The 19,452-nt window shown below is 34.9% G+C and overlaps 1 protein-coding gene across 1 annotated transcript in view; it reads left to right on the top strand.

The window, feature by feature from the left end:
• The window catches only part of LOC149425150 (uncharacterized), a 44,527-nt gene that overhangs the window by 20,933 nt on the left and 4,142 nt on the right, over positions 1 to 19,452 (top strand). Inside the window, exons 2-3 of the mRNA XM_089650984.1 lie at positions 18,009 to 18,121; positions 18,430 to 18,604. Of these exons, the coding sequence (XP_089507110.1) occupies positions 18,009 to 18,121; positions 18,430 to 18,604 (288 nt within the window). The remainder of the gene's footprint in view (positions 1 to 18,008; positions 18,122 to 18,429; positions 18,605 to 19,452) is intronic.

The raw sequence follows: 19,452 nt of genomic DNA, 5'->3' as shown, positions 1-19,452 counted from the left end.
TTTTTATGATCTGATGGCTGATGATCTATTTGTTTATGAACAAGTTGTCTGGTTCATAATGATTCAAGTTTTGTTGAACCGTTGTATGAAAAACAGGAAAGATCCCACGTTCAAATTTAAACTGAACCGATTTCGTTCATAACGACGACTTTAAGTTGAGTTGTCGGTTAGTTCATCCGATTTTGAAGGACATAAGAAATAACATGTTATTGAAAAGGCTTAAAACCGTTGTTTTTGGATTAGAAAGGGCATTTAACAAATAAATTAATTAGGCAGCCAAAACTCTTCGAGAGATGATTTGTGCTAATCCATTTTAAACAACACCATGCAGGTACAGGGTGCATCAAAATAGACAGTGCAGTTTTGAAGGGCCGGTACATTCCGTGTGGTGGGGGTATGAATCTGGTAGGGGTCTCTAGTTTTGGGAGGGTCGTGTCGTTTTCAGTCGTTCCATGGTTTGGTCCGGATAACAATGTTTCTCACACATTGGAAGAACTCAAAGGTGGAATTTGGGAGGAAATCTCCTCTATACCCGTCAAGATATTCCGAAATGGGGCCGAAATCACATTCATCAGAAATCGCTTTCATCAATGTATCGCTGCTGGGGGCCATCATATTTCTGATTTCATCTTCAGGACTTGATGTATAAAACAGCATGATGTAGCAAATAAAATAAAACAAATATCTGTAAGTTGCGCCGTTTTTTTTTAATAGCCCTTCAAAACTGTACTGTCTGACAACGTAATGCTACGTATACATACGCGAGCCGAACTACCGAGCTGATCCTCAACTTATGGAAAAGGAACAGAGCTACCGCAAATGGCGCGAAACGCCGCTTGCAGTTGCTTCGTTTCTTTCCCGTAATTTGTGGCTCGGTTCGCGTTTCATATTTGGAGGAATTAATGAACTTTACTATTTGCCGATCTGTGCATATATGGTTCTTATCGACGTTTCGTTTTTAATATCCACTGGAATCAATTCCGCAGTATCTGTTTCTAATCAAATATTATTATTTAATGCACTGTCGCGTGGCTTCATAGCTTTATATCGATCAGTTTTTTATTCCAGATCTAAAAGTCTGAACATTTTGTTTTCCGGCTCGTTTTATGTTGAGGTCACTCTTAATTTTAAAAAGGAACACTCCTCCTATTTATAAATACACGAAATCGAAAAATAATTGCATTCAAGCCGTAGCAAGTCGTTCGCTTTTATATTCGAATGGTGACTCGCACAATGACGTCGATTGTCGATCAACCTTTTTTAAAGGGAGTTCCTATTTACCAATTTTCTTTTCAACAGACAGTTGATGTTGATCAACTTAAATCGATTTATAACCCAACTTAAATGGCTTCCTTTATGAAACCATTTTCCAAATCCTTATGTATTTGTATTAGTTCTGACCAATGCCTAAAATAGTTAGGAGTTTTTCAATAAGTTCACTGTTCAATAATGGTATCCTTTTTATTTGCGTTAAGGCGATGCACTACGTCGTGTAATATTTTAAATTGAGCCGCTATCAATAATAACCCTTACGTAGATGGCGATAAGGTTTAAATTCCCGCTTAACACCATCAGCCTGTTTTGATTTATGAAAGAAAAAAACATGGCCAAAAAGTGCCTTTTATTTTATTTTGTGGATGTTCAGGCATAAATATTGATTTTTTTTTCGATCATTTTATAAATAACTTAATTTGCCACATTATACAATAAAATAATAACCGAAAATGGGTTCGTAAGTAGGAGATTTTGAACCCAACGATTAGATACCTCTACATTTAAAATGAGGCAAGTTATAATTTGTTGCAAGTTTGCAAGATTTTTCCGAGAATAAATTGCCTAACTTTTATTGCAGATAAAAAATGATCGCCTTACGTCAATAATTTAGATTTCCAATCCATCGCAACAAATAACTCTTTTATTTTAGTCATATACATACACTATTCTGACTCACAAAGTGTTGTAATTTTTACCCCCATCCGTTGAAAATTACAATAATATAACATGTATTGTTATTACAATGTCTAATATTCTCTAAAAGAAGTCTACGTAACCTAGTTCTCAGTGTGCACCTGCTTGTCGCATAAAATAGTTATCGCATTTACCAAAAATGCTCACTTTTTTAACAGTTTATAAAAAGTAGAACACCGCAATTAAAACGCCTGCGTAATATAAATCGATTAATTATTCATACTGCTACAAAATACAAAACCAGCGATACACACTTATAAACAATACTACAGCGAAATTTTAATTTTGGAAGCCCTTATCAAGACCTCACGGCGCACAGTGGACGGAATGAAGAAAAAACACGAATTAATTGTTTGATGGCTAAATATTAGTGCAATATTTTTTTTAATCTTATTAATGAATTATAACTATTTTTAAGTAAAAATATTAATTTATTATTATAAATGGCTTTTTCTCCATTTCGTCATTAATTGTAGTGAAAAATTCTTAATGTTTTTGTAAAATGTAGGGCTCAAAATGTTAGAACCTGCCGCTATGTGGTATTTTTGTGTTACGTAATTAATTAAAAACTATTTTGATTTCACAGAAGTGGCATTTAATATACCCCGTTTTTTTTATGCCTCGAATAATTCTCTCCGGAGGATGCATATAGGCCTTCCTGAAAATAACAAAATTGTTCAAGGAAGGACAAAAGATTATCACAATTTATATATGAAATTAAAGGTGAGACTTTAGTCTACAATACTTATATATTCATAAATGGGAACAAACGATGTTTTGTTTCTAAATGCTAATTGAAATATGCATTTTAACAGCAAAAAAATTCAAAAATAGTGTAAAATTAGATGTTAGTTCAAATCTCACACACATGATATATTGATATATAGTTTTGTAAATTAAATTAAGAATACCTTGAGGAATGTCAGCCATAAGAAACTTTTGTAAATATATCCAAAAGTCACTTATTACACAACCGTCTCTGCTCACGCGTAGGAATGAACTGAAAAACGCGTTGCCGAACATCCAACTTACGACACACTTTGCAGCGTTGCCAAACTTCCATCAAGCCCTATTGACATATTTAAATTAACACATAAAATGCAGAAACTATTGTACTACACTAAAAAAAATATAAATATTAAAAAAATTAACGTATGCAAAAACCACTTAATTCGCGTTTTTTTTCCATTCCGTCCAAAGTGCGGCGTATGCCATATTTTCTTATAAAATTATATTCTCTATCAATAAAATACGTTTTTTTGCATTGAAAACCTTTGGCAATAAACGTTATCAAACAAACCGACATAAATATAACCTATCCAATCTAGATAACTTATTTGTAATGATATTATGATATATTACACACTTTACGAATACACATTGCATATCCATACAAATATTATATGTCGTTATATTATCTGAAATAATCACGAAGTCCGTTGTTGTCTCTGAAGGAATGATTACCACTATTAAATTTATCAGTTTGAAAATTGAATCATTTCCAAATCCAAAACTTTATAGAGTAGTGATGGACATACTCGAAACAACCGATTCAAACAATCGAATTAACCGTTCGGTCACTGACCACAAAGCCGGATTTTACTCTAAAGAAAAAAACATCACAAAACGTTCACAGTTTTTACAGGAAAAACAAATGAATATTTTAGACTATCTCAAAAATTAGATTTCGATTAATCGGCATTGATATTTTATATACTCGTACCATACCATTCTACCATACCAGTCTGTCATAGTCTGTCAATAATTTGAATTTAAGATTTGAAATATGTCGGTAGGTCGGTATTTCTCGTTGCCCATCACTAATTTACAGAAGCGGAATGTTAAGTGTACCTAAAATACTTTAACAGAGTTACGCTTGGTCTTAAATTATTTATCGCTCAAGTACCTAGTAATCACAATCAGACTCCGAAACGTTAAACAAACCATTAAATAGTTGGCAAATGACGCATCAAGAAGCATTATTGATTATTCAGGCGTGCGTTGAAGTAGGTACCAACACGTTTCGAAGTTATAAATTCGGAAATATGCATAATTTGTTGAGTCATTTTCGAATCTGGTTTCGATCATAATCATAACTTTGCGTGACCTCAACGAGATGACGAGTGCAGTTTCTAAACACTTAACTTCATTGCAAGAAAAATCCAGGTGGGTACCTACCTTTTTAATTCAATTTTCCTTGCCTACATAGTATGCGGTCTACCGGCACTTCATCAGCATAAAAAACAATAAACATAAAAGTTTTTATCACCCAGTTTTAAATTAGATATTAGATTAGAAACCTACTGAAATTTTTAGTGTCATATGCAAAGGAATCGAATCAATTTGTCAGTATCGCACAGTCTATTACTTGAAACATTCAGCTTTCTGCTTGTGTTCTAATATAGGCACAGATTATGAAAATTGCACTTCGTTTCAACATTATATAACTGTTTACGTCGGAAGAGATGATAAAAATAGGTCATTAGATTCTTTGTTTGAGTTATTTAAATAATTTTTGCATATTTAGATTGAAACTAAACCTTTCGCGAACGTAACTCCATATATACTGAAACGGAATAAGATTGTTTTAAAAGGGTATTTTTTAACTTTGATTTAATAAAAATGGAACTTTAATGCATCTTTACCATCTCTCGCAACGTCAAGAGGAAGCTACAAGCCAAAAATGTGTATATTCTTTGTATACCTTATGTCGTAGGTAGTAGGCATTACAATCGCTTGACAAACGGAGTATAGAAACGTTCGATTTCAAGCAAAAAACTGTTTTTTTTTTATTTATTTTGTAAAAAATTTATAAGAAAGCAAAAAAGTTAATCAAGTGAAACTGTCACAAATAATCTTAGCTATAATACTGTATTTTTTAAAGTTGTTTCCTCTATGCGTTCATACATTTCTATTGAAAAAATATTTATTTTAGTAGTTTGCATTTATATTTTTTATTGAGTAATTTATTATTTTATTTGTATTCTACTCAAGCGAAGCGATAGGAAAACCTTCAATTTATCTAAAACATATTTTTTACACCAATTCGTTGTAAAGATTAATCAAAATAGTGATTTGGCATTAAGCTTCGCCTTAGTAGTAGTTTCTTGTAGTAATTAAGTTGAAACTAAGTAGGTATAGTTTCCATAATCTGTACCTATTAAAAGTGCGGCGGTTAGGTAAATATTTACCCTTCCAAGATATTAGTGAAAGATATAGGAGTGCCTACTTATATTCCAGAATATCTTCCAAGATATCTTATATTTTTTAATAAACTTTAAATAATAATACCATGAGGGTAGGGCACAGATAGGTAGGTACATATGTCTACTTCTTGAAATTTGTTAAACATTTATCTATCAAGGTATAATCTTGTGTAAGCACCATAATTATTTGCCAGGAACACTTTGCAATCTTTTAGCAAGATAACTGGAAATATTCTTTCGTGTCCACACTTGTGCGGGCATAATATTTGACTAGAGTGACTCTTGGTCATTGATTTCAATAATTATGTATCTAGCAGAGCCGGAACGAGAGTTGGGCAACCCGAGTGATAGCTCTGGCGCCATATAAAGGGCGACAAAATCAATTTGCGAAAAGGTTGCATGCTAATATATCTCTAAATAGTATAAAATAAGGTCGCTGTTCGTGTCTCTCTATTTTTGCGCTTAGTTCTTCTAATCTACGCAACGGATTTTGATAGGGTTTTCACTATCATTTAGAAAATTTCTTTCAATGTAATCAATTTGTCAGTATTACACTAATTCTTAAAGACCAGTCTATTACTTGAAACATTCAGCTTTCTGCCTATTTATTTATTTATTCCTTTAGATTTACACACAGTACAATATGATACAAGATATAATTAAAATATTTTTAGTGATTATAGATTATTGTACAGGTCGAAAACTGGTCGAAATTATTGGTTCCTAACTAGGCAAATTGCCCGTTCCAAGGAACCCAAAAATATGTGAAAGTAAGTGTGTGATTTGTCTATGTCTATAATATATCTCATTAATGCATTAATTTGTGATGTTTAATCGTTACAATCTTATGATAGAATCGAACTTGAGCGGTTGTGTATGTTTCAATTGTGTATGAGCAATAATTAGAATAATGGAAGATATATATAGTGTGTGATTAGTCTATGTCTATTTATTATGTGACGTTTTTTAACATTTTTTCAGATTCTCCTCTGCCCAGTCCAATCAACCATTTAGTTATTATTGGGCCTATGTATGAAATATTACAAGTTTTATGTTTAATTCAGGGGGGATTTTGTTGTACAGTTTAGGTCCCAAGTATGTGTGTGTCCCAAGTATGTTATGTTCTAAGGGTAAAAATGAACCATGAATACGGCATCAGTATGGTGATTGTGTACGATAGAGAAGAACTAATTGGTTTAAAAAACACTCGTGTGGCATTAAAACCTTTAGCGGCTGCAAAAATTAACTTCTACAATCTAAATCGCAACCCTGCTAAGAAAATAAGATTTAGAGGTTGCCGGGGAGGACGAAATCGCAAAAATAAATCAATAAAAATTAGTGCAGTAACCCACAATCCTGAACATGAGAAGACAGATGAAATAAAAACTTCAATAAGAGGCGTATCCATACAGCGCCATGCAAATTTACAAACCCGGCGACTCGCAGTGGCAAATTGGAATGCACGCTCAGTGAACAACAAGGTGGATGATGTTCACGATATTATTAGCCAGAAGAAACTGAACATCCTATCGATTACTGAGACGAGGCATGAAAACTATGACTCCACCTCCATAAAAAAGTTGCGAGCTCTTGGCTATACGGTCGTAGAACAGGCAAGACGAAAATCGCCGGACGACCCCAGAAACAATAACATCTCATTTGTGAATCATGGAGGGGTGGCGATCATCGGTCGTCAAGGACTGCGTATATCCAAAATCAATATTGGAGATTACCAAACTTTTGAATCTCTGGGATGTTGTATTTCTTCAATGGGGGCGTCTTTCACACTAATCACTATCTACCGACCGGGGTCGAGGATCATCACTGCGGATTTTTATAACGAATTTGCGCAACTTTTAGGGCGGGTAAATGCCCTACCTGGTGCCCTCATTATAACCGGGGACTTTAATATCAGAATAGATAGGAAAACTGACATTAACACAATAAATTTTTTTGATGTCTTAGAGTGCTACGGATGTAGGCAATGGGTAGATATTCCGACTCATGACGCAGGCGGAATACTTGATATTTTTGTATCTAGGAATACTGACCCACCGCTAATAACCGAAGTAATAGACGTGGGTCTCTCAGATCACAGACTTGTGCATACCGAGGTAGACTTTAATCCTTCCAAACCTGTCTACAAAACGAAGACGACCAGAGCGTGGCGAAAGTTTGACTTTGCCCTCTTTGAGGAAGAACTGAAGACTTCCATTCTTGCAAAATACGACATAAATAGTAATGTAAATTCGACATCTGGCCTAGTAGAAGTCTATAATGATGTTTTAACTACACTAATAAACAAACATGCCCCCTTTTCGACCAAAACCTGTGCTATTCGCAAGTCTGATTCCTGGTTTGACGCAGAATGCCGGGAAAAGAATAGGGCTATGCGCCGACTTGAGAGGACATACAGGAGCGGAAAACTAGCCAGCCAAAGGGAAGCGTGGGTTAGTGGGCAAACTGAATATAAGGAAACAATTCGGAGAAAAAGAGCCGATTACTGGATTACGAAGATTGAGAGTGAAGATTCGGACCCCCAGCGACTTTGGAATTCGCTTAAAACTGTCAGAGGTGAGTCTGAAAACTCAACCACGGCAGCGCTCAGTCCGAAAGATTTTTCCGACTTTTTCCAAGAAAAAATCGACAATATTCGGGCCACAACAGCATCTGCACCTCCACCTACGTTCACCACCTACAACGGCGAATCTATTTATTATATTTATTATCCTTTACTGAGTTCACACACACTACATCGGAAGAAGTCACCAAAATTGTGTCCAGTTCACTAAACAAACAATGTGATTTAGACCCAATCCCAACGTGGCTTCTGAAAAAGTGTCTGAAACATATAGTACCATTCCTAGTTTACTTATATAACAAAACTTTTGACTTAGGCGAGGTACCACAACTGCTTAAGAAGGCCCTTGTCTCACCAATTCTAAAGAAACCCCAACTAGATTCTGGGGATTTAAGTAATTATCGTCCTGTGTCAAATCTACCGTTCATCTCAAAAATCCTAGAAAAAATTGTGATCAGGCAGATAACCACCCATCTGGCGAAAAATGAACTGCTGTCAAAGTACCAATCAGCTTATACGAGGTACCATTCTACAGAGACTGGATTACTGCGCGTGTTGTCAGATTTGATGCTTGCAAATGAGTCAGGTAAGCTAACTTTGCTATCACTATTAGATCTGAGTGCAGCATTTGACACCATCGACCACAATTTCCTGATCGACAGACTGGAAAAAACTTTTGGACTGGGTGGTGAAATTATTGAGTGGATAAAATCATACCTCTGTGGCCGAACCCAATCTGTACAAGCGGGCGTCAAAAACTCTCCCTACGTGACCCTGACTTCTGGAGTCCCCCAGGGTTCAGTCTTGGGGCCCCTACTTTTCATTCTGTTCATCAACGATGTTGCCAAAATTATAGATTCATTCGGACTTCTTTCCCATTGCTATGCTGACGATCAGCAAATCTATTTCTACTGTGCACCGAATGAGAAAGACAAATTAAAAGATATTACTGTTAAATGCATTGGTGCCATAACAGGGTGGATGTCTTCGAACAAACTTAGACTAAATCCATCCAAAACAGAATTTCTCTGGACAGCAACAAAAAAGCGCCAGTCAATGTTAGACAAAACTCCTCTCATTACTTCTGGCTGCAACATCATCCCTAAAAATGGCATTAAACTCCTAGGTGTTCATCTAGATGAAGATCTCTCACTGAAATCCCAAATTAACAAAACAGTAAGCGCAGGTTTCTTTCACCTGCGTCAAATCAAATCTATAAAAAGAAATATTCCGGCTAGCGCCACAAAGATGTTAGTAAACTCCTTCGTTGTATCACGACTCGACTATTGCAATGGCATATACGCAAGTCTCCCTAAAATATACACTGACAGACTTCAGTCAGTTTTCAATGCTGCAGCAAGGCTGATAACTGGTGTTCCCAAATATTCCCACATTTCACAACATTTGCGGAACCTTCATTGGCTTAAGTGCCCTGAGAGAATCCAATTCAAACTCTGCAGGATGGTTTTTAAAGCCGTACATGATATGGCGCCACCCTACTTGTCGGAACTCTGCATTCCAAACGATGTTAATGTTAGGCAAGCAACGCTTCGATCAGCATCTTCAACAGCCATAGGTAGACTTTCAGTACCTATGCGCAATCACAATACCAATTTTGGAGACCGAGCTTTTGCAGTAGCAGGCCCAACAGCTTGGAACAAACTCCCTTCATATTTGCGAAAGATCGACAGCTCATCTGAGTTCAGAGCAAAACTAAAGACTCACCTTTTCAACTTGTCGTATCCAGAATGATGACCTTTTCTTATTGTTTTATTCATCAGTAGTATTTCATTGCTCAGTCCAGGGGATTTTCTATTTGACTTTTTTTTTCACCGTTATTAACCGTTTATTACGCGTAAACAATTTTTTGTTAAATATTTTATAACTGACACCACGCGCAGAAATCATAACAATCGGTATTTGTAAATATAAATTAAATATGTATGTTAGTCGTAAATCTCTAGTTTAAGTCGTAGTTGTAAGTCGTTTTGTAGCGGTATTGTGTAAAAATGCACCACTTGGTCATAAAAATATGTATAGCTTAAGTTATTAGTTAAAAGTCTTAGTTGTAAATCACTCGACATTAGTCTTAGTTATAAGTCTCTCTGTATCTATGAAACTTAGTAATAAACCAAAAGTAATTAAGTCTAAGTGATCAATGCATAAATTAAGTTGTTAAGCGCCCTTGAGGTGATTTTCTCACGAAAACGGCGCTATATAAATAATCCAATCATCATCATGCATATTATATTTAAATAAAGTAGAGAAACGTCAATGTTTTGGAATTAAGTCGTAAAATATAATTTCAGGCGATTGCACTGCTAACGCTGCCCAAACCTTATGAGATACCTACATCAAAATAATGTACCACGGAATTGTATACCTTTCAAAGACCTACAGAAAAGTAGCCTATAGTCTATAACTCTATAGTATATGTCGCTACTATCGCCCAAGGTCAACCCCAAGCAACGCCAGGTACACGTTAGGTATAATTAAATTATTTATAAGAAATGTGTATTTCGAAATCATAATTTAATTGTTTTAAAGTAAAATTGTCAGCTTGTAGAGAGATCGCGTTTTCAAATTAATGCCCCAGGTGCTTGAACTCTTGAACCTTGCCTTTTTTATTATATATGAGTGCCAAAGTGCTGTTCCTACATACTATGTGCAGATGACACACTTTTACACTTAGAAAGTACACACAGAAAGTAATACTGAACAAGCAATGTCTAAAATGCAGACAGAATTTCATGAAATAACTAAATGGTTAAATATAAATAAACTGAAAATAAATGTAAGTAAAAGTAAATTCATGGTGTTAGATAAAAAAAAACTAAACATACGTATGACCTAAATTTTTTTTGGATAAAATCAAAACTTGATCTCAAAGCAAGGAAATCAGTCTACATCACATGTTTAGCATACCATCTGAATTATTCCACAAGTTTATTTTTTTAGCAACAAAACAAAGTTAAAAGAGAAAGAATAAATCAGAACAGAGGAACGCGATCTATATTGTATAACTATTATTTGTATATGTGCTTTAGCAGGACAGTACACGAAGATTATAATAATCCAACACCAACTAAATAATATAGTTCACTAGTTCAATGTGTGGCAACGTTTAGTCCATAATATTCTTCCTAACTTCGTATTTATTTTAAAGTAAAAAATTAAATATTATCCGATTATACTCTAAAAAGGTGTTAGTTAGTATTAGTAGAGTTGTTCGTGGCTACCCTACGAGAAGATTTTATGTGTAAATTCGAAACTATTATAATTTTTTTCTGATAAAACTGAACCTACACGAGTCAAATCTACAAATGTACAAAGAAATCAGTCAAAATTAATTTTTATCTTTATTACAGATCATAGATAAATAAATATTTATTTATTATCTTTATATATGCGAGATAATAATGCTAATATTGAAGATTGCTAACACAAACAAAGAACATCTAACAAAAACTTAGGTTCGTGAATTTAAAAAAAAAAAACAGATTTTTTATATTTGCTTTGCAATTCCTACGTATTGTAGCTGACGCAAGTCATATTCGAAATAAATTAGATCATATTTTTTATTTGCCATAAATTATAAATAAGTACAAATTTGACGAGTCAATATTGATATCTTCGCCCACGTTGAAATATTGAACACTTTGATAAGAAAATTGTTAACTAAAAATGGAAAGAATAAATAACATCCCACTTTATAAATCAAGGTTAGAAATCGTTTAATTTGTACCATTATTGCGGGCACAGGTAGAAAACGAATATCACTAAAATTACCAAAATAGAGTTTTTGACGGATCACTTCTCAACAGTACGATACTGGGTAAATTCTAGATTATTTATAGTTTTTGTTGCCTCCGTGAATTTTTTTCAATTAAATAAACTTTATATGGCAACGTGGTGCTATAAATAGTAGATTTTTGGCACCCCTTGCAATATGCAAATCAATCATATCCTTTAACTTATGCAGATTATTTTTTTAAGGAAGCTTGTTCTATATATCCTCCCCCACACTCTCAAATCGCACTCCCCCGCCAGCCATTCCTCTTTCAGAATCTGGTATTGCATTATTATTTTTTATTGTTTCTAAATTCCAAGGTAGGTCCGAGGTAGGTACGATGTTGGATACTTGCGGTCCCACGTATCTCTGGTTATGAATATAAATGATGCAGACAATTCTTCCCACCGTTCTTTTTAATTGGACAATGAACTTGTAGAAATTAACTGTACACTGAGTGTGGATAATTGGATAGCGTGAAAACAAATTAATGTTGGAATTGCTGTACTAAAATCGTCAGATTCGATACAAGATTCTTGTAGTTTCTCTTACACTTGATTCATTTTGAAAAATTAGGATCAATAGTTTAGATTTGGAACAAGACAGATAGATTTTTTATGTATCAATCATTTGTTAATTTTATATCATTTGTTATTTATATAATTTATAATCATTTGTTAATTTAAACAGTGTTCATACTAATATAATATACAGAAGACGAAAACAAAACCAGACCAATTATTAATGTTCAGAAATAGGTTGATTTATAAATATATAACTAAGTACGAATGAAGACTAAAATAAATAAAAAACAGAACTAAATAAAAATTATAAAAAATATTTATTTTTTACATTAAATCCACACAGGGCACTGAGGAAAATAATTTCACTCTGGGCCTATTTTATCTTTGGGGATACTGTGAAGAGGGAAAATTAAGTAGAAACAATGAAACTACATATAACAAATGTATAGGTAATAAAGGGATTTCCAATAAGATGTGTTATTTTGATATGCAATCGTAAAAGATCAATGGTTTCGTTGCTTGTGTGGCACGTAGCGCCGTCTTATTGAAAGTAAACGTTGTCCGGATCAATACCATCCAATTCCAGCCATAAAAATTATTAATCATCTCTCGATAGCGCAATCCATTCACCGTAACTGTTGCTCCAGCCTCATTTTCGAAAAAGTAAGGTCCAATGACTCCGCCGGACCATAAACCGCACCAAACAGTCACACGTTGAGGATAGAGAGGCTTTTCAACAATAACTATTGGGTTTTCCGAGCCCCAGATGCGTCAATTTTGCTTGTTGACGAAGCCACCGAGGTGGAAATGGGCCTCATCACTCAAGATGGTTTGCACTTGATTCACTCAAGTGAATTTTAATAATTTCAATGCGTTGTTGAAGCGTGTATCGTTCCATTTTTATGAATGGCGTAGTTTCTACTTGTCAAATGTCAAAAAATGACAGCTTCAAAAGTAACATCTACCGAAATATTCAAAATAACACCTCTTATTGGAAAACTCTGTAGTAATACGGAGGGAGTTTTCAAAATGACTACTCCATTTTTGATGGCCTGTCTGCGTCAATTCGCTTCTTTCTCTCAGAGTTTTTTTTACCGAAATGTTTAATATTGCAGCTATGCTTGTTGTCACCAGAATAACTTCATTTAATGTCATTATTTATTATCATCGACAGATAATATGTCATTATACACATATGTCATTATTATCGACACCGTGAGTATTTGGGGAGATACATAGATTTTACGATTTATACAAAAAAATGAATGACTCCGTATTAATATTATCCAAAGAGAAAATGAATCCGAAATGTATTGTGTCTAATTTTTCCATCGTGACTTGGCACTGGCACAATGATTTCCGCGAATTTCCAGAGTGTACTCATTTCACTCCATGTGACCTTTATTACGCTGTAAATAAACCCAACACATATTAACCTTTTTGCATCTTCTCCTTGTCCAGCGTCCAAAACATTTCCGACTAGGTAGGCCAAAAATAACACGAATCTAATCAGTGTCCTTTGTTCTTTGTTTAAAAAATACTAAATAGGTACCCATTGGAGATGCACATATTGGGATTTCCTTGAACATTGTATTGTTTGTTCAGTTTGTCAAACATCTGTTAAATAGTGTTCATAGTTTGAGACATAATCGTAACTAGGTACATTAGTATAAGTAATACTGACGAATACGCCACTTTTGGAGTCGATTTGTTGTATTACTTCAATAAAGTAGTAAATCGAGTCCGAAGTTGGAATTTTTAAGATCAAATTTATTGACAACATTTTGGAGGAGATGTGATATGACACAATGTATATATACATCTTTTAGTCTGGGACACGATATGACATAACCAGAGATGTGCAAAATGGGTACCCAAAACCATTTGAAATGCAAAATGGAAATGGGTCAAAACTTTACCATTTGAAAATGCAAAATGGTTTTTCGAAAGGCATTTCAAATGCAAAATGCAAAATACCTATTTTCAAAATGCAAAATGGTTTCTCATGTCAAACAATTAAAATTATTATAGAATTTTTAAACAATTTTGTCATTTAATAATGGACATCAATGTAGAACAAACATATTACATGATGGTAAATCCAAAAACACCACGACTACAGACAAACCACAAAATATTTGCGCAGGACTAATGTTGCCAACGTAAAAACATAGAAACTGCTATCTAACATTTAATATTACAGCGTCATGGCCCCATGTTAAGTATTTGAATCAGTATTTTTTGTAATGGTATCACTCAATTGCCAGGGCTCCTACCAGGGAGCAACTTGACAAATGTAAATTATCTCTCATAGCGAGGTTGAGGACCGACTGATATTTGGGGCTTATGAAAAAAAGATGAGTGGAGATAGTAGGAAGAATGTTGCCAAAAAGCATTTAAAATGGAAAATGCATTGAGAAAAGCATTTAAAATGCAAAATGGTTTTTAGAAAAGCATTTAAAATGCAAAATGGAAAATGCCCATTTTGCATTTCCATTTGAAATGGATTTATTTGAAATAAAGCACATCTCTGGACATAACGGACTGAGAAGTCAAGTTTTATATTGCAGTAGTATGTAGCCTGTCTGTGGCCTTTTGTGATAACGGGAAAACTACTATACTTGATAGTGTCATATCCAAAGATGATCATTATTTATTAGTGATTTTTATCGACCTCACAAAACAAATATGTCCTGTCCATGTGACAAAACACAATCATGAACCTCTGTTTTCCGGCATTTTCCGACAAGTCTCCGCTAAGGTGTTAGAGAAACCTTAGCTTGTGTAGTAGTGTATACTGGATAGATCAAAAAATTCTTTCATTTAATAACAATTTTGGTTTTTATTAGAAAGCTGAAGAATGTCACAAAAAAATAATGAAAAGAGCACAGTAAAATTGAATTGCGAGCCTAAATTGAAACGGAATTGATAAACGTCGGTACGCCTCTGTATCTTTGGGCATTTGCGGGGTAAGAGAGGACTGTGGGCGGGCATTCCAAGCTTGTTCTCGGTGTTAAACCGTTTTACAGAGAACATGAAAAATAAATAGCTCAAAAACTGTTGCGATTCTATCGGTGTGCACAAATACGTCAATTCAAAGTGTCCTCTTTAATAATTTGTCTACCTATGCATCAAATGTCTATTAAAAGCAGGTAAAAATATCTCCCCCTCACTGACATCTAGTTTTGGTACTCCTCCCACAAAGATTATTTATAAATTCATTTAATTCAGTTTTCAAAATTGACTATTGTTTTCTGAATATAATTGCATTTCGTTCGCGGATTTATCGAATATATCGATGACGCCCTTATGTGGCTTAATGTGTTTGATTTATTAGCTATATACTAAAGTTACTATGTGCCTTACATAATTCACTGTTATCAAGAGAACACATTTTTTATCAAAGGCTGGTAGGTATGCATATATCTAGAACTGATAAAAACATTACCATTAACAATATTCTACACTTAAGAAGCATACTCTGTACTAATTAAACGATAGCTACATTTAAAAAGCAGTGTAGGTGCCAGCCAGCCTATATTATTTAACCTTTTTATGAACTATAAGTTTTTTATCGAGTCTGATAATCAATATTGTATCGAGATTGGATTACAAACTAAATAGGTGTGTGCTTATTTTATTAGTTTGGAGTGTGATAAAATGGGGCTACTTGCGAAACCATTTTATGTGAGAATACTTTGGTGTTGCTAGTTTTAAGTAATTACCTATTTTTAACGATAATATAACTAACTTAACATCACGCCGTTTCTCCGCAGGGGTGGGCAGAGAGGACGGAACGCTAAACAACTTTGTCTTGGAACACAATCCTTGCTTCATTCACATTCTTATACATACCCTGCTGTTATTCTGACTTGACATGACCCAACTCAGTAGTTCATTTGATTGTGTCACGTCTTTCTCGAGCGTCCCTGACTCCATCTACCATTCACAACAAAAACACATAAAAGCATAAATAATTTAGTAATAATATAAGCAGCTATGCTTAGTAATGACAATGACCAATTTAGATGATAAGGTTGAAATGTATATGTATATAATATTGTAGCGCGCGGTATTTGGTCCGATGCACGGATCCGAATACTTTCTCCCTCACACCCATAGCGCCGTCTCGCTCGGCAACTTTCAGCTCACCACCCGTACAGGAAGACACCCCATTGGCCGAGCTACCCTCACCCCTCCGTCATCGGCCGGCACTACCCTATAAGGGTATATAACACCGTGCAAGCCTATATAGAGTCAGAGTATCCATTCTCCTGGTTAAACTAAGCAACAGAATCCTAGTGGTCATTGCCCAGTTAAACCCTCCCCAGTACCGAGTCGAGAGAACCCCCGGGTCCTCCTTGGGAATTCAAGTAACAGCTCCCTCGGGGACATTACTTGTCCGGAAAACCTCAACCCAACTAAAAGACCATGGGTCCTCTGTTGAGGTTATTACGCTAAGTGTTTAGTGGGAACGTTAGTGATCATTGTTTAAACTCTAAATGACTTTACTTTGTGCTACAACTTACCTGTACTCTGTTTTTTACTATAAGCTGTGAACCCTGTATGTAAGAGAAATAAACTGACCAACGCTGAAAGACTATTTTCTTACAAACACCCTGACACAATATATAAATATTTAAATATTGAAGACAATATTAGTGATTTTTAAACGAAAATCTGAAACAGAAAAATCAGAAAAGGAAACGGTCACATCTGGGACTCGAACCCAGGACCCTTGTCTTTCCATAAATGCGGGAAGGTTGAATCTTGCGATCATACATAAAGATAGTTGCCAATAAAAATGTGCGGTGAAAAAATGAAGACAATGTTGGTAGTTCTTATTCGAAGTATGATACAGTTAAAAGTGACCGAGTAGGATAGGGTCCCATTAGCGCAGTTGGTAGAGCATTGTCCCGGAAAGACAAGGGTCCTGGGTTCGAGTCCCAGATGTGACCGTTTCCTTTTCTGATTTTTCTGTTTCAGATTTTCGTTTAAAAATCACTAATATTGTCTTCAATATTTAAATATTACAATTTGAGGTTTTACTCAATAAAGTTATTCCGAAAAAAAAAAAAAAAAAAAAATATATTAATATAAATATTTAATTTCTTCTCTTTTGGACCCAGAGCCATATTACCACTCTACCACGGATTGTAAAATTACTGTTCTCACCGTGATGTTATTGTCATAAAAGGTATATTATTATATTCGATGTGGAGACGTTGGATGCCGCAGATATCATTTTTGATTGGTATGTCAATAGGCTATTAGTCCAATGATGCATTTTGCTTTGTTCGAATGATTATCTGCACAGACCAGTTCAGAGTGGCTCAGCCTCCCGATATTGTGTTTCAATTGAATAAACTAAGTCAAACATGCAACATCTCTGGGCACCTTTATAGACTAATTGGTCACTATTATGAGAAGAAAGCCATTTCGAGTCATTCAATGGAGTCATTGTAAGCTTGACAAAGGAGATCCCAATTTACACAACAATAATAAATTATCTCTTCTGTCAACAACGTAAGCTAACCGGCTAGATTTTTAGGTGTGCAACGAATGCAATGATTAACGAGGAGCTATGGAAAATACTCTGTATTAGAAATTGCATATAGGATGGTGGAGGGGACCCCGGAGGAAGTTCTTGAGTCGGTCCATGTCAAGAATCAGAATAACAAAAGGGTATGTGTTAGACGATGTAGGAATATGAATGAAGAAAGGAGTATGTGAAAGACAAACTTGTTTAGCAGTCCGTCTTCTCTACCTACCCAACTACTGGAGAAAAGTTGTGATGGGTAGTTAGTTATAAATTGTTCCTAATTAAAATTCATGTGAAATCGGCGATGGATATTCCTTCCTATTTAAGTGTAATGGTCGATGTTGAGCTAAACACTCCATTATAAATGTTAATTTAGATTTTTTTTTCTTTTTTTCAGGAGTTTTAAATCGTTCACCAAAAAAGGGCGCAGAGAACTGAAGGCCAAAGCTGAAGAGAAGAGTTCAAGCAGTGCTAACAATAGCCCAATTGTGTACAGAAAAACTATCAATAGTAAGTTTTATTTAAGAATTGAAATTCTAAGCAATTTAAATTTTAAATTTTTTTTAATTTTAAATATAATATTATGTATTTTTAATTAAATGCATAATTTTTCTCATTAAATGTATTATGTAGTTTATATTTCATATTATAAAATGAAGGCCTCAGCACGGGTAAGCCACCCAGTGAGGCCAACATTACTGGAAAACCTGAATTGTAAAAAATATTGTACCTAATAAAAAAAAAATGTTCTAAAACACTACTAATAATCGATTGAATCGTAATGCATTTTCTAATGTAACTTTATATTTCCTTTCCAGGCAATGTCTCTAATGTGCAGACTTTGACCAGGGAATCCACCGGAGGACAGGCTCCTACCAATCGATATGTTTACGCAGGATCAATCACTCCTCTGCCACGAAGTCGAGCCAATGAGAGAGGGACCCTCGGCCATGCAACACCCGACTATCGTCTATCTCCTGCAAACCAGTCACGGTAAGTCTCATACTTAATATTTAGACTAAACTTCTTGTTGCATTTAAAAGACAACCCGTCCAGAAAAGGTTTTCTATATATATTTAGAGACCAGATAATGTATTTCCTCCTTTCTGATATTATAGTCTTAAGAAATTAACAGTCAGAATGACTCTGTGGTCAGAATAATATATAATATTGTATACGTAGGTAAATTATCTGGTGACTTTCCGATAACACTAAACCAGTTCACCACCACCGTTCCCTATTCAGGTTTAGTTCGTTTACATCCTCAATATTCAGTGGCAGCGAACCTGTTAACGTTTCTCTACAGTTAAGGATAACTTTCTATGTTTAAGTATCGTTCACAGAGAAATGAAACATCAGTCGGTAATTACAATGTTGTATTTAATAAACACATTTCAATGGCTACCATATTCTAGAAATGAGGCAATGCAAGATGTTGCAATCTTATATAGAAGCGGCGAATATGGCAGCCTCTGTGATCAAGGGGTAAAGCTCTTGACTAGCAATTCGAAGGTCACGGGTTCAAATCCCGGTGAGCGCATGTAAATTTTATTTGACGAATTTGTGTTATTTGACGATTTATTAATTTAAATTAATATATATGATACTTGCGGCACGTTCCAGAGTGGAAGATACTCTCAGTATCGCCCTCGTGTAAGACCACCATTCAGAATTGAAAATTTGCTTGAAATGGCTTTAGCAGTGACTGGTGACTAGATCTAAATAGCCAGGTACTCCCCACTCTTCCCCCTCTACCTTCAGCCCCACAACATACCCCAATTGAGGATGCCGTAGTCTCACTGGCTCCAGACGGTTGGGAGCAATCGGGTCTCTTGATATAA

The sequence above is a fragment of the Hesperophylax consimilis genome, chromosome 3, assembly GCF_061612785.1.
Source record: "Hesperophylax consimilis isolate HC1 chromosome 3, BYU_Hcon_1.0, whole genome shotgun sequence".
Lineage (NCBI taxonomy): Eukaryota > Metazoa > Arthropoda > Insecta > Trichoptera > Limnephilidae > Hesperophylax > Hesperophylax consimilis.
This window is presented reverse-complemented; position numbering and strand designations above follow the sequence as displayed.